At 40.6% G+C, this 26,964-nt stretch overlaps 2 protein-coding genes across 3 annotated transcripts; one reads left to right on the forward strand and one right to left on the reverse strand.

Annotated features, from left to right (window-relative positions):
* Nucleotides 1-397: 397 nt before the first annotated feature.
* On the forward strand, nt 398-14,008 carry IRAK1BP1 (interleukin 1 receptor associated kinase 1 binding protein 1). The gene is made up of 4 exons (XM_054819406.1): nt 398-710; nt 7,308-7,373; nt 12,060-12,190; nt 13,206-14,008. The coding sequence occupies exons 1-4, from the start codon at nt 438-440 to the stop codon at nt 13,474-13,476; spliced, it is 741 nt and encodes a 246-aa protein (XP_054675381.1). The 5' UTR covers nt 398-437; the 3' UTR covers nt 13,477-14,008.
* A 69-nt stretch (nt 14,009-14,077) lies between these two features.
* On the reverse strand, nt 14,078-24,305 carry LOC129204093 (uncharacterized). 2 transcript variants are annotated; one of them, XM_054819407.1, is made up of 7 exons: nt 24,155-24,305; nt 21,985-22,155; nt 20,662-20,751; nt 19,160-19,230; nt 18,225-18,388; nt 16,308-16,418; nt 14,078-14,298 (listed from the first exon to the last, which is right to left on the reverse strand). In XM_054819407.1, exons 2-7 carry the CDS (start codon nt 22,110-22,112, stop codon nt 14,203-14,205), a joined length of 660 nt encoding a protein of 219 aa, XP_054675382.1. In that variant the 5' UTR covers nt 22,113-22,155; nt 24,155-24,305; the 3' UTR covers nt 14,078-14,202. The 2 variants fall into 2 exon arrangements, with proteins under 2 accessions (XP_054675382.1, XP_054675383.1); XM_054819408.1 differs by having other exon boundaries at nt 21,988-22,155; nt 24,155-24,301.
* Between the last annotated feature and the right edge of the window lie 2,659 nt (nt 24,306-26,964).

Genomic DNA, 26,964 nt, shown 5'->3' on the forward strand with positions numbered 1-26,964 from the left:
GCTGCTCCAGACCTTAACATGCTGGAAAAATATACTAATAGGTCAAAAACGGCAGAAACAGAACAGCTTTTCCTCAGAGGATGTGCACCTACATCCCTCCTCCTACAATCCTACACCCACCCTCCTACAATCTTCCTCACGGCCACAGCGCAGCCACCCGCCTCGGACCGACCACACCCCCCCCACCCCCCCGCAACCGCCGTGGGACTCTGCCCGGGTAGCTGTCATGGCGGACCGCCTCAGTGGGAAGCAGAGGAACTTCCGCCTCGGTACCTATCATGGCAAGAAGGAGCCTCGGTCTGGCGCCCGCGTGACAATCGCGCCGCGGCCGGGCGATGGCAGTAGGGAGCGGAGGAGAGAGTGTCACGTGGGCTTCTCCCAGGGTGCAGCGGGCGCGCTGGCGTTGGTTGCTATGGTGCCGTGAGGGACCCGCCGCGATGGCGCTGTCTGCGCCGCCCCCCGCCCGCGTCTTCGCCGAGCTCGTCCCGGCCCAGGCTCAGGCCTCGGCCCCGGCGGGATGCGGCGGCCCCCCGGTGCCGTCCGGACGGGAGGTGCACGTGAGCGGCAGCGCGGAGCTGAGCGCCGCACCGGACCGGGCGCGGGTGTCGCTGCGACTGGGCAGCCGGAAAGATGCGGCCGGAGCGGCGCGGAGCAGCGTGGCCCGCCGGCTGGAGTACCTCGTCCAGAGCGCCCGCCAGCGCGGCGTCCCGGTGAGAACCGCCGCCTTCTACAGCGCCGGGGACAGAGCAGGGGATCCTCAGCGGCGCCGGGTGCTGAGGGGCGGGCGGTTCCCCTGGGGGAAGGCGAGGGGAGAAGCGGGCGGGGCGGTTCCCCTCAGCTGCGGGGTCCAGTCAGGGCTTCCCCTACCCCGCTGGGCCTTCCTGCCGGCGACGGGAGCAGGGGCGGCCGGGCTGGGGGAGCCGCGAGAGGAAGGTGTCCCGGGACCGGCGCTGCGTGCATCGGCCTGGCCGGCGGGAAGCAGAGGGATAACGGGGTTTGGAGCTCTCGGCCCTCCGCCTCCGGAGCGCACCGGCCGCTGGGGCAGCGCTGTGAATGCCTGTCTGTCTGTGAGAGGTTGCAGCTTTGCCAGCCTCGGCGGAAAAGATGGAATGTCGCTACTGGGGCTCTCCATCGGGTTGCTTGTTTTGCGTGTGGAAACCATCCTGCTTCGACTGTGTCATCTGTTCATGGAAGGCAGCATCCTCACGTGTATACAGATGAAACTGGTAAAGGGGTACGCAGCGACGTAACTTAACCTATACATGTGTGTGTCAGTATAACTATGTCATTACCATAGCTTAGCGACAAATGCCTACAGAGCTTTTTCCTCTTCTTCTTGTTCCGCTTAAGTAGAGAGATATGAAAGAACATGAAACGTGATCAAGATAGCTGAAGTGACAGAAGTCCCTTGTGGACTCAAAGAGGTCCTTTACCATAATAAGTTTTTTTGCCCTCAGCAAGTCATTTTATGACAATAAGAAAAGCATAGTCTTTCTTTTAAAGTTTTGTCCACACTGCAAATGCTCTGTAAGGGTGATATTTGTCCTAGCAATCATGCTGCTGATGTTTTTTGCATTTTATAAAACAGTTTTGGACAATGTTCCACATCTAGGACTCTTAAAAACAGAACAAAGCTGATCTTTGATGGAATAAGTGGTTGCTTTGGAATGTTACTTACTATTGAAGGTCCCCAGGAAATTTGTGCCTTTTTAGTGTATTCACAAATGAGCTGGGGAACAGCTGAGGACAGAGTTTGCTGTCAACACCAAATTATTCAGTGCAGTAACATAAAGAATTGCAGAAGGGTTTCATGATACTGCATGATGTTACGGTGGAATTCAGTATTAGTAAATGCAAAATGAGAGAGTAAGTTACTCGGCCTAAACAGTGATGTGCTTACAGTGAAATGGCATGCCCGCATCTCAAAGGCTGCATGCATTTGAAGAGAAGTACTGACTCCAACTTCCCCCCCCCCCAAAAAAAAAAAAAATAGTATTTGCTGTTTTCTTTTAAAACTGATAATGATGCTATCTTTTTTTCTGTAGTAGCTAAATAAAGCATTTGTTCAGGAATAAAAATGACAATAAAAAAGACCGCTTAACCCCTGATTTAAGAAAAGGTCATATTGCAGCTATCGGACTAGATGGGAAGGAGATGTGGAGGCTGCTGTGGGCTATATACATGATCCTGCTCCCTATGTTTTTCCTGAACGCATGGCTGGGTGCGTGTCCGTCACGGGGAGCAAGATTCCATTGCCATCAGAATTACTTGTTCAGTTAGAAACAGTGCATTTTTGTATGGGATTACAGGTTGAATGACTTCAGTTTCTATTAAGTGAGTTAATAGGAGTTTAAAGTCTGGTGGATTTTAAAAGGAATGGGAGAAGACAAGGCAACTCATCATGCATTCACTTTTATTAGTAGAGAAAACAATAAGGTTTGTACCCACCACCACAGTGAGCTATCAGATCATGGGGTATTTTCTGGCTGCAATTAAATACCTCTTCAGAGCATGGATAGATTAGAAAGGATAGTTGGAGATATTTACCCTACAGTGAATCTGAATAACTGACTTCCAGTTTTGACATGAGGCTGATTAAATTAGGATAGCATGGAGCATTCGACACATGGCAGATGGCACACAAAAGGAGTAGGTAGGATGTTAAATAAGTGAGCATGCTTTAGAGGGGCTGTGTGCACTACTCCAGGCTAGAAAAAATAATTGCAAAATGAAGTATGACCTGGAGAAACAAATAGTTATATTTGGGTAAATGCAGTCAGATGCAGAAATGTGGGAGCAAGTAAGCAGTGATTGTGTAACCTAGCTGGAGAGCGGACTGTTTTTACAATGTGAGAGCATTCAGTGTCATCTTGTAGTTATAATAATTTCAGAGTAATCTTTTGCTGTTTCAGAGATGCCATGCACTAGAGAATGGAAATGTTAGTTCTTTCCACTTACTTGAGGGACTGTGAAATGCTGCTTAAGTTGTGGGTTTCTCAGTGTTAGCAAAGTGTTAGCTCTAGGGAACTCTGAGAAAAACAACATGAAGTTACGTTTTTTTTCAGAGTAGTTCCCTGCGGTATAATTTTTACTGCTTTGTTCCATCCAATTTTAAATCACTCCACTGCTGGAGCTTTTATTTGCCTTGTAGCTTTTCTACTAACAACTTTCACTGCTGGCAATTTGTTCTTAACTGCATTTGCTAACGTCACCATTCCACACCACTGTAAAATTAATATCTCTTCACAATCTCCATATGGTTCTAGTTATTGCAAGCTTATCTAAGGCCTCTTTAGAAATCAGCTGGCTATTCTATATATTTATTTTTAATTAATCCATAGAACAATTTCCTTAACCCTTGTTGTTGCTATTGTAGGAAGTCTGTGAGATCAGAAGTGCATAACCTTTGCAGCAGCAGGAGCTTGCATTAGCAGCTTGTCAGGATGCCTGGGGGCAGCACCTAATTTCCATATATATTTACACAGGATTTTAATCAGAAATAGATGCACATAGTAGCATTTATTTATAGAGTGCTGTAAGTATATGCAGCGCTTCAGAGCACAGAATCTGCTTTGAAGGCTGCAGGGAAAATAAAATCAATGGGGAAACCAATCTCTCTTACTCAGCCCAGCTGCTCAAAAGTAACATTTTTTTTTCTCTATCTCTAGAAGCAAACTGATTTTATATTTACCATCTATAATTTATTTGGGGAGTGGTGTGGAGATGACACTTGTTTTCTTTAATCGCTGTATCTAACAATTGGCCTTGGCCATCTTGTTTAAAAATAACAGTGATAATATTTGTTGTACTGATCGGAGTGTTATTTAACAAACAAACCAGCTTACAATCTATATCCCGTGGGCTCTGGCTTAGAGTTTGTCTGTACTGGGATATATCCTTGGATATATGTGCAATATTCTCCATATTTCAAAACTGTTATTTAGGGATGTACATCCATACAGTCAGTTAAAAAGAAATATTTTGAAGTTTTGCTCACTCAGTTACAAAATCTTCCAATTTCAATATATCCTTGAATAAGAAAGGTAGAAACCTGCATAAAGCATCACCTTTTTTAGACTACCACGTATTTTAAGAAATACCCCCAAAGTATCCTCACATTTGCTGAGTACAAATCTGCTTTTTACCTTTCTTAAAATAACTGTTACATATACTGTTATTTCTTGAATGGACATTAAGCAGCAGAAACTTCTTCACCGTAGGTTTTTAGGTTGTCGTTCTGTCCGTCTAATGCCAAACAGAACAGAGTGAGCGGCTGAGAGGCTGGAGCACAGGTACCAAGTGCCTGGCTGGGGTACGCGCTGACTGCTTATCATCCTTAACTGTGCGGGGACACTATCACAGATGGACTATTAGGAGATACGAGCATACATCAAGACTCTCATTAACCATTTATTTAGTACTAAGAACAAAAATGCTATGTTCAGGTAGAAGCTAACTCTTTTGGGTGTTTAAATATATTTATTTTTCATAATGTAAAGTTATATCTGATATATCAGTGCAAATGTACAAGTAAATGTTAAGACAAGTTTCCAGGCATCTCCAGATTTTTTTATTTATAACTACACATATCAGCATAGCTTACCACAACGGTGCATTAGTGTACGTTTCCAAACTATAAACACTTTCCCTTACTAAGGCTGGTCTTGTGTTTCATAAAAAGGTCGCACAGTTTTTTTAACTCAGTAACCAGGAGTAGAACACGTAACTTTATCTGCAGATAGGCTTTTCTCATACTGTATTGTTATATAGCTGTCTCCTTGAAGTGTGCTTTTGCTAACTTATCTACTTAGTTTTTTCCTTGTTCTTTTCCGGAGAAAGGAGCAGTCATTTCTGTAAACAGCGATGGTGTTGTGAGGGTAGACATGATGGTCCTGTGAAGAAGGTATTGTTCAGAAGTAGCAGATAGGTAGGAGGAAGGGCTATATAAGGTTTTGTTCTGTGTAAAAGAAAGAAAATATAAGGCAAAGCATGGTTCTACAGTTGATATTGTAAGCTCAATGGGCTATTGACTGTCTTTTTCATTTTTGTTTTTAGAGTACCTGCAGCAGTGATGGTTTATGTCACTGCTGGCTCAGAAAATAGGCTATATATATAAAAGCAGAATGCAAGGTTGATTCTGTTAAGAATTGCCTAATGGCTTCTGGGGTAACTGAGTTATCACATAACAATAATGTTATATTCATTTAATTTTCCTACTGTGATTATTGGCCCACAGATTTAGAGAATGGAGAAAGTTATTCCAGAAGTCCAGAAATCTGACACATCAGAAGTGTAGCTTTCCCTAAGTCACAGTGAAAACTATTTTTCCTGTTGCTATTGCAATCAAATGGATAGTTCCTTAGCCAAAATATGAACAGTGGACATAAGCAGTAGGAAAAAAGGCCTTTTGCTTTTGATGTAGTCAAAGACTCCATTACAATTTAAAATTGTCATCACTCACCTGTCTTTTTCCAGATCTTTGTCCTCCCGAACAAGAGCAAAGTATAAGAGAAGATGTATCTAACAGGAGGCCACCTTGTTATGACTTCAGCAATTATTTCGTCCATTTCTCTTCAGTAGCACATACAGATACTGTCAAATCTGGTGGGATAAAAATTAGCCGTGAGGGAAATTTTATGATAGATGGCACAAAAAAAATGATCTTTCACTCCGATTGCATTGGTCTTGCAATAGCGCCTGGAGCCACAGGATGGCACTGTCCTTAAATACACAGGAACCTTGCGGAGGGCAAAACCAAATTAGAGGACTTGAAACCGTTCAGCAGGAAAGAGAACTTTTCTTAAAAAGGATTAAGAAGCGGGGACAGGGGAAATCAAATGCAATTTTTCTATGTTCACGCCAAAGTTTTATTACAGCATAGTTATTTTTGTAAAATATGAGTTGCAGAAGAAAGCTTTTCGGTGTGGTTATTTCTGTAAGTCATGTAAGAGCTGTAGAAAAAATCTTTCATGTCAATTGTAATTGGATTCTATCATAAATAGTAAGATGTACTCCGTTTTGTAAATTAAATGAGTTATTGCTGCTGGACGGAGTTGATCACTCTTGAGCAAACCACAGCCAGCCATGCTGCCAAAGTACCTCAAACCTATGACTGTAAAAGGGGAAATACAGTTTTTAGTGACTAACTGGCCCTGCTCCCTGCCCTTACTAGAAGAGATTATCCAAAAATAGGATTGTTGTGCTCGTATTTGAGCACTGCCAATCAATCATAAAATTGAAGTTTCAAAATTTGTTTCTTGTAGGCTGTTGTGCAATAGTAATTATGGTTCTAATTTCCATATGATATTTTAAAAGGAAAATGCTTCTCATGATTAATGTCATTTATATAAACTTATGTATGCATGCTACATGATAAACTTGAAGATTTGAGCCTCTGTAGGAAATATTCTGACACAAAGCATCTTTTGAAATATGTCAACACTGAATGCAAATATTGTTTTTCTATGCAAATATATTTAATAAGTAAAACTTTTTCAGTAATTGGAAGGCTTAGTATCTGCTTCTCTACGGTTCCTGGGTATTAAATGCAAAGTTATATTTACAATTGAATTGTAAACTGTGGTGTAGTAATTTTACAATAAATTGTTCATCCAAACTGTTTACTGAAGAGGGAAGTGGGTGAAAGAAATGTGATTGTTAGACTGCTAGCAAGCTAGTCAAATATTGAGATGTAACTGGACTTACTCTGTATCTTATTTAATTCAGTATCTTATTTATAAGTCTTGCAAGATTTGCTAGTGCTCTGTGCAGTCATTATGTTAATAGAGCTGCTGTTAATGCAAAAGTGTCAGTGGTGGCATAGCCTCTCTTAAGGATTACCGTTCTCCCAGCATAACCCGTGCTCAGTCATTGTTCAGATCACCTTGCTACAAGCTGCTACTGATAAAATATCTTAAAATAGGGGCCTGAAAAGCACTTTTCACATACTAACTTTGTGAAAACAATTGAAGCTTCTAGTTTTTTTAACCACGTGAATTTACACAGGCTGATACACATAGCTTCTAGCTAGCAGTCACTTTTAAGACCTAATTGTTCTCTTCAAGTGAATAGCAGTGAAATTACATTATAGAGCTACTGTATAATTTAGTTTACATAACATCAAGAAGTCTTTAACATCCAGCTAGTTTTTAACTGAAGATATTTGCATGGAAAATTCTAAATTTCTATTGCTAAATCATAAGTAATAAGCCAAAACAGTTCAACTTTTACAGGACACAATGTACATACATTTCCAACAGATGCTTAATTTCTGTCTTTTAAGATTATATTCTTGTACTTTGTTTTAGGAAGAAAATATGACTGTGACAGAGGATTTTAGTAGACTAGAAAATACTTACCAAATGGAAGCAGAGGTATGTATTCAACCTAACCAAAAATAATAATGAAAAAAGAACAAGAAATGTAGCAAGGACCAATATAAACGTGCAGACTGTCTGTCCTCATACTGCGGAATGGCTGTTCTCTACAGTAAAGGCAGCATAGTCCAAAGAAACTATTGAAGGACTGCAGTTTAAAGCAGAGCTGCAGTATTCTGTTGTGTGCAGAGCTTGCTTTCTACTACTGTAATATAGAAAGAATAATCTTCTTCTCAGATGAATGTGTGCTTTTTAAACATTACATGTTGCTACGGAAGGGAATATTTGGTTCTGGGGCTCTACACTTGTTGTTCTGTGGCAGTATAAGCAAACCCATGCTCTCCTTCACCCCTAGCCCTTCCTGCCCTCTACTTTTTGCAAGGAGTTGTACTTAGGTGATCAGGTGATAGGTCAGTTCAGAAAGCTGCTCCAGTTAATAACGTCTTTTTTTTTTCCTTTTTTTCCTTTTTTCCTTTTTTTCCTTTTTTTTCTTTTTTTCTTTTTTTTTCTTTTTTTTCTCCAGATTAGCTTTTATTTTTTCCATTATTTTAGTTCCCTGAACTGGATGCAATGCAAGGCAGAGGACAAGAGTGGATGGGGGACAACAGTGGCGTGGCAGCCCTAATCTAGATCTGCTTAAGCCACAGTTGAACAGCACCTGGACTTTGGTCTATTCTACATGACTCTGCCATCAGCTTGCTGCAAGTAAAGCAAAGCTAATTGTTTCCTAGGTATTTGACTTTGAGTTCTGTAGCTAAAAAGTCCTGTATGAAAGCTAAATATTATGGAAATAAACCCATTTGCTTCAGAAGCAGCTCAGGGGAGTGTATTTTTGCATGTTCATGCTATAGGAAGAAATAAATGCTGTGCTGGAAACATTCACTGAGGGAAATGATGTGTTTTCAGTCAATGAATCTTTTTAGAGCATCAAACTTTAATCACTACCCAGCAAATTTACAGATTCTTATGAAGTAAACCTGGAAGTCTGCAATAAAATGATAGCTGTTTTATAGAGCTGTTATTTACAATCCCCTAAAACAGAGTTCAGCCTCTTTGGTTTGCTTGCTTGCTTTAAGGCATATTCCCATCTAAATAACAGCAATAAATACAGAAATAATCGAGAATTTGGAGAGAAAAATTTGGATTTTAAAATGAGTCTTCCAATACTTAAATAGTATGCATCAGTGTCATGTTCTGAATGACTTTAACTTCATAAAGTAGACACCTGCTATTATGAAAGCTTAAATCACCATGTTTTTTAGATGAGCTATACTTTAAAATTAATAAAACTATATCAAATTATTATTTAGGCTACAGACAAGCTTAGGCTTACAGCTTCAGTCTTAAGTGGTAACTTAACCAGCCATCTCCCTTCTGCCATTAATTTTTATCCAACAAAGATTGTACGTGGAAGGTGAATTACATGGATTCAGTGTTGATTTGTAGGCAGCTTGGACAAGCTGTAATTGCTGTTCAAAAGATGTATGGTTGCCTAGGACCCGAGTATCAGAACTTGAAAATCTAGTCTTAGTACTGCTGTTTTGGCTGCCCTGTACGCTTAAGTAGCAGTATGGTCGCTCTTTATTCAGAGATTAGTTTCTCCTTGTTTCCTCCTTTATGTATGTACTTGTTTCATTAGTGCAGCTTCATAAACCAATGAAATTCCATTGACCAGCATGTTTGCATGTTTAGCAATATAAATGAATTTAAAATTAACTTCCACTCGCTTCTTTAGTAAAGAGTTTGTCATTATATTTGTGTTATACATAAAATCATGGAAGTCGTGTTATTTCATTCTATAAACTCTTTTTACCATTTGTCTACTGTAAAAGTTTTTAGAAGACTGAAGAAATTCCCAGACAAATAGCTATTTTAAGGTGTAATTAAGAATTCAAGATATGCTTTCAACTGTAAGGAGATAAATTTTAATTCATGCTATAACAAAGGAAAATATGCAGAAGAATGAAGTTGTGTATGAGAACACAAATCTCTATCATATCTTAATCATAATAGTTCATTTATTGTATGACAATCTCATGGGATGAAGATTAAGTTGGTTTTGTGCATTTCTTAATATACTTACCTCCTTATAAACCATAACTTCTTGTCCTTTATAGCCTTATCCAAAACTCATAGTGTCCATGATGGTTTTGCATACCCTCATATTACTTTTTCACATTTTTTAACCTTAATTATAATTGAAGAAATAGAAACACTGCTTTGCATTTTAATGCTCGGGTATCTTCTGTAAATGTAAGTGGAATTTATTGGGTCTAGCTCTAAAAGAAAACGGTGGTGGCGCTTAGGGGGAAAACCCAACAGAATGGAAAAACCCAACAGAATTCAGTTATTGCTCAGTTGTTTTCTGCTCCTGGGGGTACCTGATTACATGCTTCTTTTTTAACAATAACGTTCCTGAGTGCCCAGAACTGCCGGGTCTGAGCAGCTTATCTCTTGCTTAAGACCCACAGTTCTTTTGTTTGATCATTCCTTTGTTTCACCCCCCCTGAGGAACTAATCTTGTAAGCGCTGATAGCAATCTGGAAAACAGTCCTCATAGTGAGACTTTTGACTTTCCACTAAATACAACTGTGACATTTTTCTGGCAAAACAGCACAAGAGGATGTATGCTTTTTATATATGGCAAGAACTCCCACTGAAGAAAGAAATCTAGGTTTAGTCTTTGTTCAAATTGATGCTGCACCTTCCAGTATGTGATTCAGCCCCCAAGTTACAGATAAAGGATGTGCAGCTGAGATGAAGATGCAGACATGGTGCAGTTTTGCACAACAAGTGTGACCCTTTGTCCTTGCAGAAGATGGAATTGCCCTGCCACTCCATGTTGGCCAGTTCTCAAGGCCCTAAGCCCAGCTTTGGCTCAGTTGTGTGAAGAGCTACTAAGCCAGTGCAAAGATTCAAGCCAGCCTGAGGAATATGTACTGCACTAGGAGGCTACCAAGGGTAACTAGACATGTGCATTAATTACTTTGTGATAATTGTCAATATACATTTTTTATCTTACCCTGTATATGAAGTAGCCCCCTCCTCTCTCACTGAGAGATTCAACTTCCTTGAATTATATCATTTACCACAAGGTAAACCTATGGTATGCACACAGGCAGTTACTGCAGTGTGGCTGACATGCCATAACTTGCATTTCTGTGCCATACACCTTCACTGGGATAGATTGCTGTATGGACTGCAGCAATCACAGGGGTGACTGCATCACAGGGGTTGGCAGTGGAATTGTCTTTGCCACGTTTTTTTTCCTTCCCCCTATGTTGAAGCTGCATTACTGTGCAAAAAAAAAAAAAAAAAAAAAAGAATCGGGGATATGAGAAAAGGCGAGCCTGACTTGGTGATGACAGTACTGTATTGGGAAGTGAATATGAGGATTTAGCTCTTCTAAAAAAAAGAGTTTGGGACCCATGATTTATGATTCATGAATGCTGTAGCAGCTCGGCATCATTGCTTCACTCCTGGTGACTGTGCTCTGCTGCAGAAAACTGCTGGCTCCTGGCTTGCACATCCCCACAAGGAAGGCTGTAGGGCTCTGGATCCAGGGCTGATAGTGATGCCTGCTTTGTAGCACTTGGGAAGGCACCTGAATTCCTGATGCATGTGTATTTAGTACTTCTTCTTGCCAAAGCCATAGAAAGCTAGATGTTTAAATTGTTTTTAATCCAAGTCTGAAGTGCCCAGTTCTCTGTAAGCACTGGACTGACTCTCTTCAGCCCACACAGGGTTTTGAGCCCACTGCAAGCTGGTCTCAGCTAGGCTTAGTTTAGTCTCATAGTGTAGGTTTCTTGAACCTAGTGCTTGGAATTGAAATGTAATTGTCCTTCCTGCACAATGTTTTCCACATAATTTTGCTTGGGCTTCTGCATAATTAACATTTAGTAATCTAAAAAGGGAAGAACCAGGATGCATCTAGTCATGCATCCCAAAGAGCACGTTCATTCTTCAAATTGTCTACATACCAAGAATGCTGGACTTCCTCACAAAAGAGCATTTCTTAATCCTCACTTTTAAACCATTGTATGAACTTCTTTCTGTTGCACACCTGATGCTGGTCTCTAGGGCTATATAAAAGTGTACTGAGTAAATAAATGTTGGAGTTATATACAGGACTAGTATGTTCAGTTAGTTTGTACTTATCTGGCTTTATACTGATCATAGAATCATTTAGGTTGAAAAGGACCTTTAAGATTCACAGAATCACAGAATGGTAGGGGTTGGAAGGCACCTCTGGAGATCATCTAGTCCAATCCCCTCTGCAGGTTGCACAGGATTGCATCCAGGTGGGGTTTGAATACCTCCAGAGACAGAGACTCAACAACCTCTCTGGGAAATCTGTTCCAGTGCTCGGTCACCCTCAGAGTAAATAAGTTTTTTCTCATGGAACTTCCTGTTTTCCAGTTTGTGCCTATTGCCCCTTGTCCTGTTGCTGGGCACCGTTGAGAAGAGTCTAGCCCCTTTGTCTAGACATCCATCCTTTAGCTATTTATAAGCATTGATAAGATCCCTTCTCAGTCTTTTCCAGACTAAGATTGAGTTCAACCATTAACCTAGCGCTGCCAAGTCCACCACTAAACCATGTCCCATGATTTAAATATGAGGAGTGTTGAATCATAGGGGGAAAATGAAAAAAATTACTTGTGTGATGTCTGTGTTTACTCCTAGGTCTGTATCATATTCAGCGATTTTGGAAAAATGCAGAATGTTTGCAATCTGCTCATTGAAAAGTTGGGAACCTCTGTTACCATCGGTCCACCTCATTTCTACCATACACCAGAAGCCATAGACACCCTTCGGTAAGTTTTCTCTCATGCTACAAATTTTACAGCCTCAGGTAATAGTTAATATGAATACATAATTTATACTGTTTGTAATGGTAGCAAATAGTTTCCTTCATACCTATTAAAATTTATGTTTAAAGATTTCAGTATTTGTTTTGAAAATAACTCATAAATGAATGCTGTTCAGCCTAGAAGATACAGCTTGTTCTTTCTACAATGTCCCTCTGCAAAAGCAGAATGTATTAAAAACATTTTCCCACCGATTTCCATTGGAAGTATCATCTACTGTGAATATCAGGTCAACAGAATTTGACTTTGGTTACATCAGCAAGTGTAGATTTAATTTGTATTTATTCCTGAAGGTACAAGTGCATTATCAGATGCTGATAATTCTAAGTACCCTTGCCAATTCCCATTACTCTTAGCCGCTGACATGATCTGAAAAGAACCATGTATGGTGTTTCCTCAGCATTGAAACATGAAGCTCGCAGTCTTGATATTTGAGACCTTAACTATTCAAAGCCCCGCTTCTCCTATTGATATTGAGGGGGCAGAGGGAAGTTTAATCGCGCTTTGGGCTTTGCCTCTTTAAAGAATTGTGCCTGGTGCAAGAAGTAAGCTCAACTAGCTGCTGCTAATGATTCTGGAGATGTCCAAAGTGTATCTCGTAGGTATCTGCACATGAGTCTGGAAATCAGGCCAGTGAGGTTAGATAGGTGCTGGTATGCCTTACAGCTGGGCCACCCAAATGCCTGCAGCAAGGGCTGAACTCTTGCTCTGCACCACACACCACGGATGCCTGCGGGTGTTAGAAATGCTTGATCACAGCTGATGAGGACGGTGACATTTTCTCCACACATTCCCCCTCAAACTCCTAAACTATCACCCAGAAGGGGGGGGGAGGTGATGTGCCTTACATCTATGCAGTTACGAAAGCTGAGGCATTTAAAAAAAAACAAACATGCTTGGCAGGAATACTTGTACCCCAGTTGGTCCTGCTTGTTATTGTGCTGCTTTTTCTACCTCTTAGCCGTCAAGTATGCGTTGCTGCTGTTGCAAACACACGGCAAAAAGCTCAAGAAGTCTGTCGACTATTTGGCCAGTCATTGGGAAAACCTTTATTAATAAGAGAAGAAGAAACAAAAGAATGGGGAGGCCACATAGACAGTCAGCTATTGAACTCCCCAGATTCACTGACTCTGCAGGAAAGAATCCAGAATGCTACCGTGTATGCTTCTTGTAGAGTCTTTGCTGTGTTTGAGATAAAGGGAAAAGAAAACAGAAGAAACAAGTTGCTCTAGAAGCTTTCAAATCCTACACGTTTTTTAATAAATTTTTTAATTCTTACTTGAATGTTTTGGTGTTGTTTTTTACTTTATTCTTATGCTAGCAAGTAGAGTTAAAAGGGAGGATATTAAGAATGCGATTTATGTACTGAGCCAAAGTAGATGATTTTCTTAACATGTCTATCCAGGTGTAAAAAATTAGATTTACCAGAGTTTTATGTCACTCAAAACTCTTCCTTTGCACGTATCATTTGAAAGCAGCACAATGCATGCTGTTACAGAGAGAGCAGTCAAACTATTGCAGGATCTACTTACTACGGTTCTCCCCAGAAATGTTTCAGTTCCGGTTGCTTTTATTTAACTCTATCTCCTAAAAGTAAGGTTACGATTAATTCTGAAAGTACAGTTCTTTGCTGTTTAGTTTCTTCCTCTGCCCCCTGTAGAAGGGCAAGATTTTCATGTCCAAAACCTTTGGTACTCCTCGCTGAAACTTGACTATATTTAAACATTTCCTCCCCAATTTGGAAGGAAATTAATCCCCAGCTGGAATCATGGTAAACTGAACATGCACTGTGTTCACTTCTAATGAAATTAATTGTCCAACATAAAACATGCTTAGTAATGTTTTATTTCATCATAGGAAAAAATATACAGGAGTTTTATCCTGGTGTCTTTTTGCTCAGATTTACAAAGGAAATATGCTGTCTGGATGTACATTACATGTACACACACTTAAGTACTTCAGTCATGAGGATAGATTTTTTTCAACCATGGCTGCATAATGTATTTTGATCCATCGTATCCACTGAAATAGGCTTTCATATCAGGGTGCTGTACCTGAGAAAATAATATTTCAAGTTGAATAAGCACCAGAATTAGCAATAAATACAAACTGATCCTTAAAAGAATCATTAAAGTTACTACAGTTAACTTTTTGAAAACTCCTGATTAGTTTTTAAATACATAATGTACAGAGATACTTTCAGTGGGATTTTCCATGTACCTTAACCTAATCTATGAGGAAGCTACTGTTTTGATGACAAACTGTCACAGTACTCTACAACGTTGAACATATCTCATGAGATACTATGTGCCAGATCTACACTGGCATCAATGTTTTAAAAATCAGAACTGTTTCTTATTGGAGTAGTTGCCACCCATTTATTGGTAGAGCTATTTGTTATTTTTTTCAGCTGGATCAGGTCTCTAATCCAGTTAGGGAGCAGGAACAGTAAAGAAGCAGTCAGGGAAATGGTGAAGACACACCAAGTTGATGGCTTTAGGTACCACAATGTCCAACTTGAAGACACAAATCCACAAAGGGCAATCCAAGTTACATGCTAGGTCATGAGGCAGAAAGCCTACTGTGAGCAGGTTAGAACTGTCACCTGGGAAAAGATTAGGACAAGTCTAAGCATTTTCTCATTAGTCTTAACTCTTCAAGCAATTACTCTGCCTATTAGGCTCTGTAGGAAAGGCTGAGCAAGAGCAATCCACAGACCTTCTGAACTTGCAGTATAGCCATGACTTGTCATTTGTAATTAATCTCAACTAGACAACTTTCAAATATCTGATTTTGTGAGCTTGTTACTATCTGAGGGGCGAATTAGTCTGTCATGCAGGTGAATAAAGCAATCTGCTATCTTAAAGGGTAGTTTACACAAGGTGAATGTTTAAGGTGAGGTATCTGTTTCTCCCCATGGACTATAAACGTAACCAAAGGTAGCCAGCTGACTGACATAATGAAAGGTGCATTTTTTAAATGCATGAGTGGTCAGAACCCCATTTTAAATGGTTATGACACTTATCTGGGACAGCATAGTTCCTGCTCCTAAGTTCAGGCATATAAAATGTGTGCTAACACATTTTGTATTACAATCAGTGTCTAAAACAGAAAGAAAGGCTGGAACTAAGTCTTTTCCCAAATTTTTATAGGTAGTAGTGTCACACTGTTTGGCCCCGCTGATTGAGAGGGGGTCTTTATGTGCAGTGGCACAGTTTCAAGAGAGAGCACAGAGAGTCTTCAGGCCAGCCTAACTTAGACTAGACTTAGACTAACTTAGAACCTTTGGGGAGGTTCTCCTGAAAGGCAAAACATGCCAATTTGAATTTCCTGTTTGACTGGACCACACATCTCCTGTTAGAGGAATGGTTCAGCTACTTGCTGGTATTTTAAATACAGATACTGCCACTGTCCACAATTGAAAAGAACGCATCCACAATAGCGCTGGATCCCTTGCAAAAAGCCTCTTGTATGTGGCATGCGTGCCTGAAGGCTGTTTTCTGGATCAGAGTCTCTGACTCTGAATCAGGTGCACCTTGCATAAGCTAGAAATCAAAAGCTCCCAAGACCGTGATATACAAAACAGGATTTTTGGCTCCCAGACAGTTGTGCAGTTAAGGAGGGAAACATTATTCAGTCTGGGCAGCAGCTGAGCAGGAGCTGTTTGAAATGCAGATTTTTCAGAGTGGAATTGAGAAACCAATATATTTTGCTAGATCAAGGAGAAAGAGATTAAATGACTCATCCACCTTTGATAGGTCAGTGAAATCCTAAACCAAAAGTCCATGTCTGCAACAGCCTTTACATAACAGAAGTCAGGTTGCTAAAACACTGACAAAACTAGGCAGTTGGATACTCTGAAGTAGGCAGTACCTGGGTTTGGTCATTGATCACCTTCCAAAAAGACATACTTGAAAGTACAGCAGTAATTTGGTTATCTGCTTTCTCTATTAGTTTTCACTAACTTTGCAAAATAGATAGTATCTATTAAGCCAGAGGTCAGCCAAATTTTAAACCTACAGGATAACAAACAAGTTGCAACTGAATAAGAAATAAATACTACCTCTAATCCCATAATAATTGTTATCTCTTCCTCAGGAATGTAAGCTGTAGATTTGCCAAATCCATTTGCTTTGTTAATTAGAATGCGATAGTGAGGAGTATCTTTTAGATCCTGTAAAAATAGAAGAAAAATAAATAGCCTCAAGGGGAGATTTTTATGATCTTAGCAACATCAGTTTGGAAAATTAAATATAAAGCAATCAAAACTGTAATACATGAAGTTCTTGGCACATCTGAAACAGTTTTTAAGAGTCAAGATTTTAATTAACCTTTTCCCCCATAGATCTTTCAAGAAACATGACTTAGACTATCCCTGCTTTTTGTATATAGGGCCCATAACAATTTGCTAGTCAGCCGCCTTCTTTCGCAAGTGGCAACAGAGAACGCCAGAGAGAAAGAGGCAAATTCAGAACATAACACCTCTGACGGTCTTGGTCCCGATCCTGGACAGAGCTAAGGCAACTTCTGTGTATATATATAAACCTTCCAGCCAAGAAAGGAAAAGTGTAGCTTACTATTATTTTTACAGTGCCTATGAAAACAAATTGTGGGCCAGGGTGCCGCCATGCGCCCTACTATCCATAAATGTTCCTGCCCAAAGTAACCCATCATCTAAACACAAAAAGGTGACGGATGAATACAGACAGGTAACTGGAGTTTACGAACACCAGTATCGATGAATGTGACAGCCAGTGGCCTCTGTTCAACGACGCAGTAAAGAACTGAAAGTCAGAGAAAGGCAAGGAAAAGTTGGGCTGAAAGCCTGGCTAATGTTTAGAGGGGATTTGCAAGGATCAAGCTTAGCAGTTGCCTCGTAAAGGTCAGAGGGCATTTTTCATAGCTGATGCATGTAACGTGAAAAGTCAGACGCAAGTTAAAAAAAAAAAAAAAAAACCACAAGACACGCATTTAAACCACATCATCACTATTGAAATTAAAACAATAAAAGTGAGCACAAGGTCACTGGGAGAACAGAACGATGTAAGGTATGTAAAAGAATCGCAACGCCTGATGGGAAATTTGTGGGTGTTCAGTTGGTGACCACAACACTGAGAGGAGAAAAGAAAAGGAGAAAAGAAAGCAAGGATGCAGGTATTTCAGAAGCGAAAGAACAGTGGCAGGTGGATAAAATTACAGCGGGGAAGGAACAAAATGCACAAACCAGGACTGAATGTCTGCTCCCAGCTGAACATGAATTCTCTACTACAGGCAGAGTTTCTCATTTTTTCTTCATTTTCAGTCCTCTTTGACTTAATGATTAGTGCCTTCCTGCCACTTAAGCAGCATGTCAGCAGCCAACCCACAGACTACGCAGCACTGTATTATCAGAGCAGCACTGTCAACAAAGATGTAGCATCTGATTTCCAAATACAACAAGGACTTGAGCTAGAGAATTTCAAAAGCTTCAAGAATTCTAACAAAAATATGTTGTTAAATAGATTTACATTCCAAGTGTCCAGATCCCCACAAACATTGCTTTCTAACTGAAATTGATTAAGAAATGCAAGTAATTGTCTGTGTTTAGGTGCAATGAAGATGTTACCAACTATACATATGCTGGAATAAAAGATTTAACAGCCTCTCAACTTCAGTAACACACCAAGAGAAATCCATTCAAACACTATAGGTTGACACTGCTACTTTAAATACAAGAGTGCGTATTAAAAGTAATTTTAATTTGAGACAACCCTGACCAGCGAAGCTTAAACCGACCAATGGTGCAAAAGCAAAGCTCTACTGGGACAACAGCACAGAATCAGCGGAGATATCACTCAGCTGCACAGGTGACATGGACTCTATTTTCCATTAGGTTAGCAGGAAGTTTGTCTGTAATGGTGTTTCTGAGTTGTTTTGTTTTTTTTTAACTTGAGTTATTCTGTGTATGTATTAATAAAGAAAGAGTTTAATACATTCAAACCTGTTTCGCTGGAGAATATTTGTCTTGCAGCCATTCTTCTGGAGCTTTAGCTTTTACATCCCATCCAACAATGACTCCCCAATAGCCAAATATTTTGTGAACTACTACCTGTCCCACACTGAACTGAATATACTCAGGCTTCGGACTGCGAATGTGAGTTGATTCTAATTTAACAAAGAAAGAGACTGAGTAAGGATAAGCGTTGGATCAAGTATATTAAACATTTAAACAGACATTCTCCTGACTTCTACCAGAAGAGACGTGAAAGTTAGATTAATAGACAAAGTAAACAAGGGAACAGGTACTTTGTTTCCCCACGCCCATTTGCTATGATATTTGACAAAGCAGCATCCACCAAGGAATGCATTTTTCTCTCTGTATGCCTGTGTTATGACATAGAGGCCTTAACAGAGTTTTGGAAAGCATAAACACATGTATGTCTTGACAATTACTTAAGCCTCACATACAACATTTTACAGTGCTTACACATACTAACTGATTTTGCCATTAGTTTTTTCCAGTTTAGGTCACAGGATTCTTCTATTCAGTCTGACAGTGGGAAATTTCTTTCCAGGAGCAGACTGATCAACTGTTTCTTTTTCCTTTTATGAAGTGGATCTAAATCAGTTTATTTGAATCAAATGAAAGCTATACCACTGTTTCACACATCAATATAAAATAGGCACACTCAGATCTATTCAATAAAACAGATACATACATATAGTATATCATATTGATACTGTTACACAACACATGGTGAAGAGGCCTTGGATTTTACATTTTCTGTCTTACTTATTGAACATTATCAATAATGTTTAGAGAGAAGGAAAAAAAAGACTACCATTTACAAAGCAAGTATAGAAAGGCACTATAGAAGACCTTATAGAAGACTACATCACAAGCAAAATCCAAAAGGATTGCAAAGACTCCAATACCTGCAAAGTAAGAATGGGTTTCTGCTTCATTGTCACCAATTTTAGTTTTCTTTTCTCCATAGTACCAATTCCTAAAATGTAAAATTAATAACCCAACATTCAAACAAATTCTTTAGAAACTGAGTTTTAGGATAATTGGCCTTCTGATTATTATTATCTTATGCATTTGTCTGCATAGAGGGATACTGCAAAGCCTTTGATACAAAATTCTTCACAATTTGAAGCCCAAACGGAATGAGAGTTTTACATTAAAACTGCTTTTAAGGAATACACAAGACAAAGGAATTTGTTCCAACAGGAGAAAAGAGTATCAATCTAATTTCTTTGGATATGTAACTCTACAGTTCCATTACAATTTTTCTATCAGAGGAAACCCATTTATTTTCTGTAGGTGAGCAAATATTATTCTGAACTCACAGAGTGATTCTTCAGTATCTTTTGTAAATTCTATTGTGAAATCTTTAAAGACTGGTTAACATCGGTATGGACAAGGTGTCTGGCAATAAGCCCCAGCTTAAGGCTGCAATAAGTATAACTTGGCCTTCTGCACTAGGCTGAATTTCATGTGAATTTAAAGGGTGGGGGCTAGGGGAGGGACATCTTTAAAAGGGGGAAACGGCTTATGGTTTCCATTGCCATTGTGAAAAAGAGAAAGTGTAAAGAAACAATGAGCAAACTCAACACTTAATGGGGGGGAGCTTTCAAATATCCCTTCTGCTGGCAATGTAACAGGAGCAGTCTGTGAACACATGTATTTGGCTTAACATTCTCCATCCATACCAGTCAGCAACTTGTTGGTGCCAAAGAACTATACATTGTCCTAGTCTCCTTCCTTTTTTATAATGTTCACCACCTTCCCTCTTTCAGTCTTACTCCCTTCACCCTGCCTGGAAGAAAGTAAGAAATAAATCTCACTATACAAGAATTAAATCTCACTATACAAGCCTTTTAATCTCCCCAAACATATCCAAACAAGAGTCTTCTTAAATTAAAATGGCATATATGTAAATGGATATAATCTTACTTTTTCTTGACTCATTGTTATGTGTCCAATAATCAAGTTTCCCTTTCTTCCTAAACCCACAGATTTCCCATCCGCATTTTCTAATTCAATTTCAAGTTTTCTTGAACTACCATATGCAGCAGAAGATGTCCATCTCATGTTGTAGCATCTGATCCTACAAACATGTAGCTGCTTACAATCATTAATATGGTTAATCCTCCTGGCTTCACAATCAGATACATTTAAAGTAGAGGATAACATGTATAGAATTACTGCCATGGTTTATATTTAGTTTTGCATGGAGTTCAAATTGCATGTTTGAGTAGAATATAGGCAAAAGGTTTTCTTAAAACTGTTACAAAGGCCCAAATCAGTCTCAACATGAAAATAAGAGACATTTTCCCTTTGTTACTTATTTCACCCCTATAGCATACCTTCCTGTTAAGAAGAGACCACGTCTGAAATTTATTTTAAGTGTAGACAGTATGTAACATCCTACCTTGTCTTTGATAGCCACAACTTTAAACGATCTGCCCACGCATCCAGACTCAAGTAAGATTTTGTAAAGCTGCTCCAAGAGGCAATTATCCTTTAGTAGCAAAAAGCATCAACACATTGATTTAAAAACCTTCTATAGTATTTGTATATAATTTTTTTATATTTAAACTTTGCTTCTGTAGCAAACAGAAAAAAAAAGTCAGTGATCAGGAACGAGTTCTCCTCAAGAGTAATATCTAGACTGCAAATGAATATTCTTTCAATCATCACTTGTACCAGTAAATCATATGTAAATTTTGGAAAATGTCGTTTTTCATTACAAGGTTGCTTGCTTTCTGTACTCAGACCATAGGAGTTGCTAAATCGCATCAGATTCTGCTGTTTCAACTGTTACTTGAGAATAATGAGCATGAGACATTTCAAAAATGGTGCACACAATCAAAAGACTGTTAAAAAATAGCCTTAAAGTTTTTGCATAAATCTAAATGGTTAGTAGTTGACTCATGCCGTGAAACCTGAAAATTATTTAAATTTGGGTCTTTACACAGAAAGCCAGACTTAGTTCTTTTTTCCCATCAGGCCAATCTTTTGCTCTCATTACTTCATGTATTTGAGTTCTACAGATGAACCACACAACCAATGCACTATGTAGGCTGCACAGTTAAAACTAAGTCACAGAAGTCTCTCTTCACTTGGTTCATCTTCAAGATACCATTTGCCAATGGTTACCACTATCAAATATTTGGACCTGATAAAGTATTCTCCACTTTACATTTGGAATAGATGTGTGCAATCCTGTCAATACATAACTTCTTAATTCATATACAAAACGGTACTACTTACTTATCATTAGGACTGCCTTAAGTAATTTACTATGAATGAATTTTTGTTGCTTAAGACTCTGTACTCAGTCATACTATGCAAGAAAATATATTTTAACAGCAAGTGTCAAAACATAATGGAAAATTAGAAATAGTCTTACTAATCAAACACTTCATTTCCCCCTTCAAAAAAGAGACATAACCCATAGTAACCTATAGTGGAATGACATTAAGGCACAGTCATGCACTTACGCAGATTATACACAGATTTTTATGTGAAGAAAAAAAAAAGATTGTTATTCAAATTTTGAAGGACATCTTTAAACAACTAAATACAGTCACATTAAGCCACAAAAATGTCTGAGGTATGATTTGAATGTTGTTTTCATGTAGGAACGGCCAGTGTGTTTCACCCACACTCCAACTTTCCAGGACAAAGTGTCACTGGGGATGAGGAAGAGAACTCTCTTATAAAGAAATACAGTATGGAAGGAGAGACTTACAACCTTTCTGTTATTTGGATGCGCTGAGCAGAGTCCGTCCCGTACCATTGGGATATGAAATATTGCGCAGGAAGCGCAGACAGCAGCACGCAGATCTGCAGAGCTGCAGCTGCATTGATGTGAGGCATTCCAACAGGAAGTTTCTTCAAAGAGATTTCCCTGCTCTCTATTCTGAAAAGAGGAAGAAAAAAAAATAAAAAAAAATGAGAGACAAAAAATGTAAGTCATCTTTGCAAGCTATGCAGTACTTAAAAGTTTCCTTCAGATTGTTTTGTTGGTTCACAAGGTAACATACAATCTGTACACACGCATTTCAGTTACATCCAGAGCACGCCTAAATTAGGTCAAACTGAATTAAATTTGAGGGTACTTATAGAAACTAATAGAAAACTAAAGTAGACAACTTCACAAGACAAAGAAATCAAAAACCTAATTAAGAGTTATACAGACATCTCTTTCATCTGGAAATAGAAAAAAAGAAAAAAAAAGGAATCAGGAAGTTGCATAGTTGTCCAATTTGCAATAAAAAGCTTCTCTCCATGAACAAAATTCATTGCACTGCTTTATCATCTAATTAAGTGTATTAAACATGTCTGACATATCAGATTGATGGCCTCAGGAAAAATCTATTTAGATGCAGTGATTATTGCACATATGACAGAACTAAGGGATTCTTCTTTCAGATCGAAGGCATGCATAGCATCATACCAAGATGATAACGTGTGCCACAGTCCCATCACTAGGCTAGAAAAGGATTTGATGTCACCATTCATTCCACAGTCACCTGCTACACCTTACCAATGCGTTAAGATATTTACGACTCTTCTATCCTTCCCCATCAAATTAAGATATTCACCTTCAGCTGAGGAGCACATTTACTGTCTTTTTACATCTATGAGGGTTTTTCAAATCAGAACTAAGACTTGCTGAAATTTGAGACTTGTACCTTTTACACAAGTGTTCTCAGTCTTTGAACTGACGTGTTCAAAGAGTCACCTACATCCACTCTCGGTTCTGTCTCATTAGTCTCTAGCTATGGCTGTTAAGCTACTATATTCTTTAGTAGAGTACTCAGCTCGCAAGCACAAGCAAATTGTTTCAGTTGTTTCTGAGTTGCTACTAGTTCCTGCTATCCTAATTTACGTCACTGAAAAAATAATATGGGTTACTGTAATATATACAGTACATGTGTACATGGGAAGTTAGATTTATGAAAACTGCCTAGCAAAGGTAGTTGAGATCACAAAATAATGCTGAAGGAGGCCTGAAGAACATTGTAAGGAATATGAAAACATCTGCACGTGTGACGAACAGTTAGCAGGAACTATATTTTTCACTTCTGCATTACCTGCTTTAGAGCCAACAGCAAAGAAAAAACAACTCCTAATTTTAGACCCTAACGGTAGTTGTACATCTAGAGTACTTGTTTAGTCGTGTATATCGGGGGGGGAAGAGTCACATATCAGTTGAACACAATGACCATCAGCACCCAGCTAGGCTGGAGAGCTGGACAGGCCCCCCCGGGGAACGCTACCACTTTGCCACAGCGTTCACACCACACGACCGTACAACTCCCGCCCCTGCAGGTCTTCCTTCTGTTTCTGAAAGCAGCTTTTTGAGCAGCTGGATCCACCAGAGAGAAAGGATGCGGTAGCAAACGGAGAGATAGCCTGGACCAAAGCTGAAACCCCACAGAATCAAAATACTTTTGCGCGTATTCTGAAGCACCTGAAAACCTGTCAGAAACGAGCAATACCTTTAGCCCAGCTGACAACGGCCTGTGCGCACCCAGCCGGGAGCCGAGCGCACGGCCGAGCCGCAGCACCCCCGTGCCGGCAGCGCCTACCGCAGCCAGGGGAAGCCGGAGAGTCCCCGCCCGGTGACTCGGCCACAAGCCCGGGGGCCAACGGCATGAAGCCGACCAGCGGGCAGGCGAGGCGGCGGGGTGAGCTGCCCGCTCGGAAGGGGAGCCGCGGCCCGGGACAGCCCCCCGCAGCTCTCCTGCCCCGGACCACCGACCCCTCAGCCCTCGCCCCGGCGCCTGAGGGGAGCCGCCCCGGCGCTGGACGGCGGCAGCAGGTGTCGGCACCACCCCGAGACCCTCCCTTCCCTCCCGGCTCCCCGCACGGCCGCCGGTGCAGGGCACTCCGCCGCGCCGGCAGCCCCTCACCCGTCGGTGGCCGCAGCTCCGTGCCGCAGGTGCCGGTGCGGTGCCGGGCCCGCTCTGCCGGGCTCCGCCGGGCGGCGAGGGGCTGAACTCCCAGGTGGGGGCGGGGCCGGGCGCGAGCTGCCGGCGGCAGGTAGCGGCCGTTAGGGGCCGGCGGACATCTTGTGCGGCTGAGGGGAGCGGCGGGATGGGGCTGCTCTCGGCTTTGCGCCCATCCCGATGGCGGGCCGGGAAGAGTTTTAACGCATAAAATGAACGCAGAGTGGTGAACGCTGTGCCTGACGCCAGGGTCAGGTTTTTAGGGGTGAGTGTTACTCCCTTCTCCCAGACTAGCAGTTGTCTTTCCCTCGCGTGCGGATGGGATCAGGATTTCTCATTCTCAAAACACAACAAAACAAACAGCTGGGTGGACTTTACACCCTTACCATTTTTAAGGAGATTATAAAGAAAGAAAGAAAAAGGTTTTATTTATTTTTGCAGGTTAATTTAAGTCAATGATATTTTCAACTCCCTTATTAAGTAATTTTTATCTGTGCAGGTGGACATGCGCCTTTAACCTGCTATGAATAGAAGTCAGGGGGAAGTTCCCTAGTGTAGTGTTTATGCAAAAGATGTCATGGTTTAACATAAACTTTTAACCCAGTCTCACAGCGTGCCTCTAACCACCCTGTTGGTAGTTCAGAGACCAGTTGGTGGTGGTCCCTGGGGCTGGGTTTGTCACAGATGGATGAAGGCACAGCTGAAACAAAAGTCTCCTGCATGGTTTCAATAGTGCATGTGTCAGCCGTCAAGTAGAGCCTCCCTCTGGACCCGTGACGGATAGCTGAGCTGCTGCACAGGGGTTGAAGCCTGTTAATGAGTCTCTTCTTTGTCAGGGATTTCTTTGGTGTAAATTCAACAGTGATCGAATTGGTTGATGACACCCAAATCAGAGTGGGAGCAACCAGAAGAGGATAGACTCAAACTGGAAATGACCCAGAGAACATTACAGACAACGGTGGAAATTCAGCAGTCACCAATGTTGAGTCTTATCAAGGCAGAGGAAATGTTCTAGCCGTCTCTTCTCACTTACTGAGCACATCTCTGTAAAGGGCAGTACCGTGAAAAAGAGGGAAAATGCTATCAAGCCTCACCTAGTTCAATAACGTAGCTTACTTTTCATTGTTTCTTCAGTGACATATCCATAGTTACAGTTTTCAGATGAAAACTTGAGAAAGTACTTTCTCCTGTAGGCACGTGCTAGAAGCAAAAATGGTCTCAGAAATTATTTGAAAACTGCAGGAACTACACCCTGTGATGATACGGGCTGAAATACCTCCTGCTTTCTGTTGTGGATAGTATCAACAATGTATAGTACAAATAGTGGCCCAAGATACAATATTATTAGATACTTAACAAGTCATTATGTCTCTTCTTCATTAACATGGCCTGTAGTGATAGCATAAGGGGTAATGGCCTTAACCTAAAGGAGGGTAGATTCAGACTAGATATAAGGAAGAAATTCTTCTCTGTGATGCCGATGAGACGCTGGAACAGGTTGCCCAGAGAGGTGGTTGCTACCCCATCCCTGGGAACATTCAAGGTCAGGCTGGACCAGACTCTGAGCAACCTGATCTAGTTGAAGATGTCCCTACTCATTGCAGGGGGGTTAGACTAGATGACCTTTAAAGGTCCCTTGCAACCCAAACCATTCTATGATGCTATAGATGGGGAAAATCATGTAGCACCTCCTACACTATGTCGGACAGAGCAAAGGAGTGGTGTTAGCTTAAAAGCACATCATAGAACACATTGGTGGCCGGAACAGTTTGACTTGCTCTTGGGCTGAACTGAGTTGTCTTGGGCAGTGGTTTTGCGCCCAGGGCCCATGAAAGACAATTAAGAAAAGCAAGCATGATATCAGGAGGCTTACATGCAGCATCTTGGGGCATGCGGTCAAACAAGGATAATCCATTTTTCTAGTGAATAAAGTGCTTTGAATTCCTGTGCCTTAGCTAGGCTGGAAGCTAAGGAAAAAAATCATCAGGATTTGGCACTGCTGCTTTCTCTTCTCCCTTGCTTGTGCTGCTGCTTGATGATCTTCCTTTCTCCCATCGTCTCAGGGTCTCCCCAGAGACCTTCTTTCTTTGGGGACTGCCTGCATTTGCCAATTGTAAGGTTGTACAAAGATGATGAGGGTTGGCAAAAATTACGATAGTGATTTCAAGACAGCATTGGTGGAAAATACATCATGTGGGAACTAAGTGGCCAGTCTTAGGGTTTTGTTTGTTGATGGATTTAAACCTGTGCAACATGGCAGGTATGCCCAGTTGAAAACTCACATAAATACTGACCTAGACTAGAAACACAAATTTAACCTAAAAAAATGTTTTTGAAACATAACCAATCAAGTTGTTTCTCTATAGATAAAATACAGTGGAAGTGGTTTCGGTTGGATAATTTAACCATTATTCTTCAACTCAATATTTCCTTATAGAGGTAACATAACAGGTTAAGTTTTCTGTAGGTATTTAGGAATAGCTTGTCACAAAGGTGTCACAGACCATGGCCACATCGACACAAGAAACTGGCATCTTCTATCCCCCACGTTGCCATTGCAGTAACAGAAGAATGAGTTTAGGACCTAAATAGGAAAAATTGAAAGAATGTATTTCTTCTAGAAGCCCCACTTTCCTTCCAGCCCAGTAGCATCAAAAGGCAAAGCAACTTTGAACAATAGGAAGAAAGAGAAACAGGGACAGGAAAGGACACTTGGTGTCTGGAAAGCCTGTCTCCAAGTGGATGCTTGGTGCTCAGAGTGCTGTGAATAATGT

This window comes from Grus americana, chromosome 3, assembly GCF_028858705.1.
Source record: "Grus americana isolate bGruAme1 chromosome 3, bGruAme1.mat, whole genome shotgun sequence".
Lineage (NCBI taxonomy): Eukaryota > Metazoa > Chordata > Aves > Gruiformes > Gruidae > Grus > Grus americana.

Excerpts from the sequence above, each read along its gene's own strand:
- LOC129204093 (XM_054819407.1), bottom strand. The coding sequence starts at position 22,112 with ATGCCTCACATCAATGCAGCTGCAGCTCTGCAGATCTGCGTGCTGCTG. Across the intron at positions 20,752-21,984 it reads ATCCAAATAACAGAAAGGTT|GATAATTGCCTCTTGGAGCA; the intron begins GTAAGTCTCTCC and ends TTGCTACTAAAG. Across the intron at positions 14,299-16,307 it reads CAATTATTATGGGATTAGAG|GTACAGCACCCTGATATGAA; the intron begins GTAGTATTTATT and ends TTATTTTCTCAG.
- IRAK1BP1 (XM_054819406.1), top strand. The coding sequence starts at position 438 with ATGGCGCTGTCTGCGCCGCCCCCCGCCCGCGTCTTCGCCGAGCTCGTC. Across the intron at positions 711-7,307 it reads CCCGCCAGCGCGGCGTCCCG|GAAGAAAATATGACTGTGAC; the intron begins GTGAGAACCGCC and ends ACTTTGTTTTAG. Across the intron at positions 7,374-12,059 it reads CTTACCAAATGGAAGCAGAG|GTCTGTATCATATTCAGCGA; the intron begins GTATGTATTCAA and ends GTTTACTCCTAG.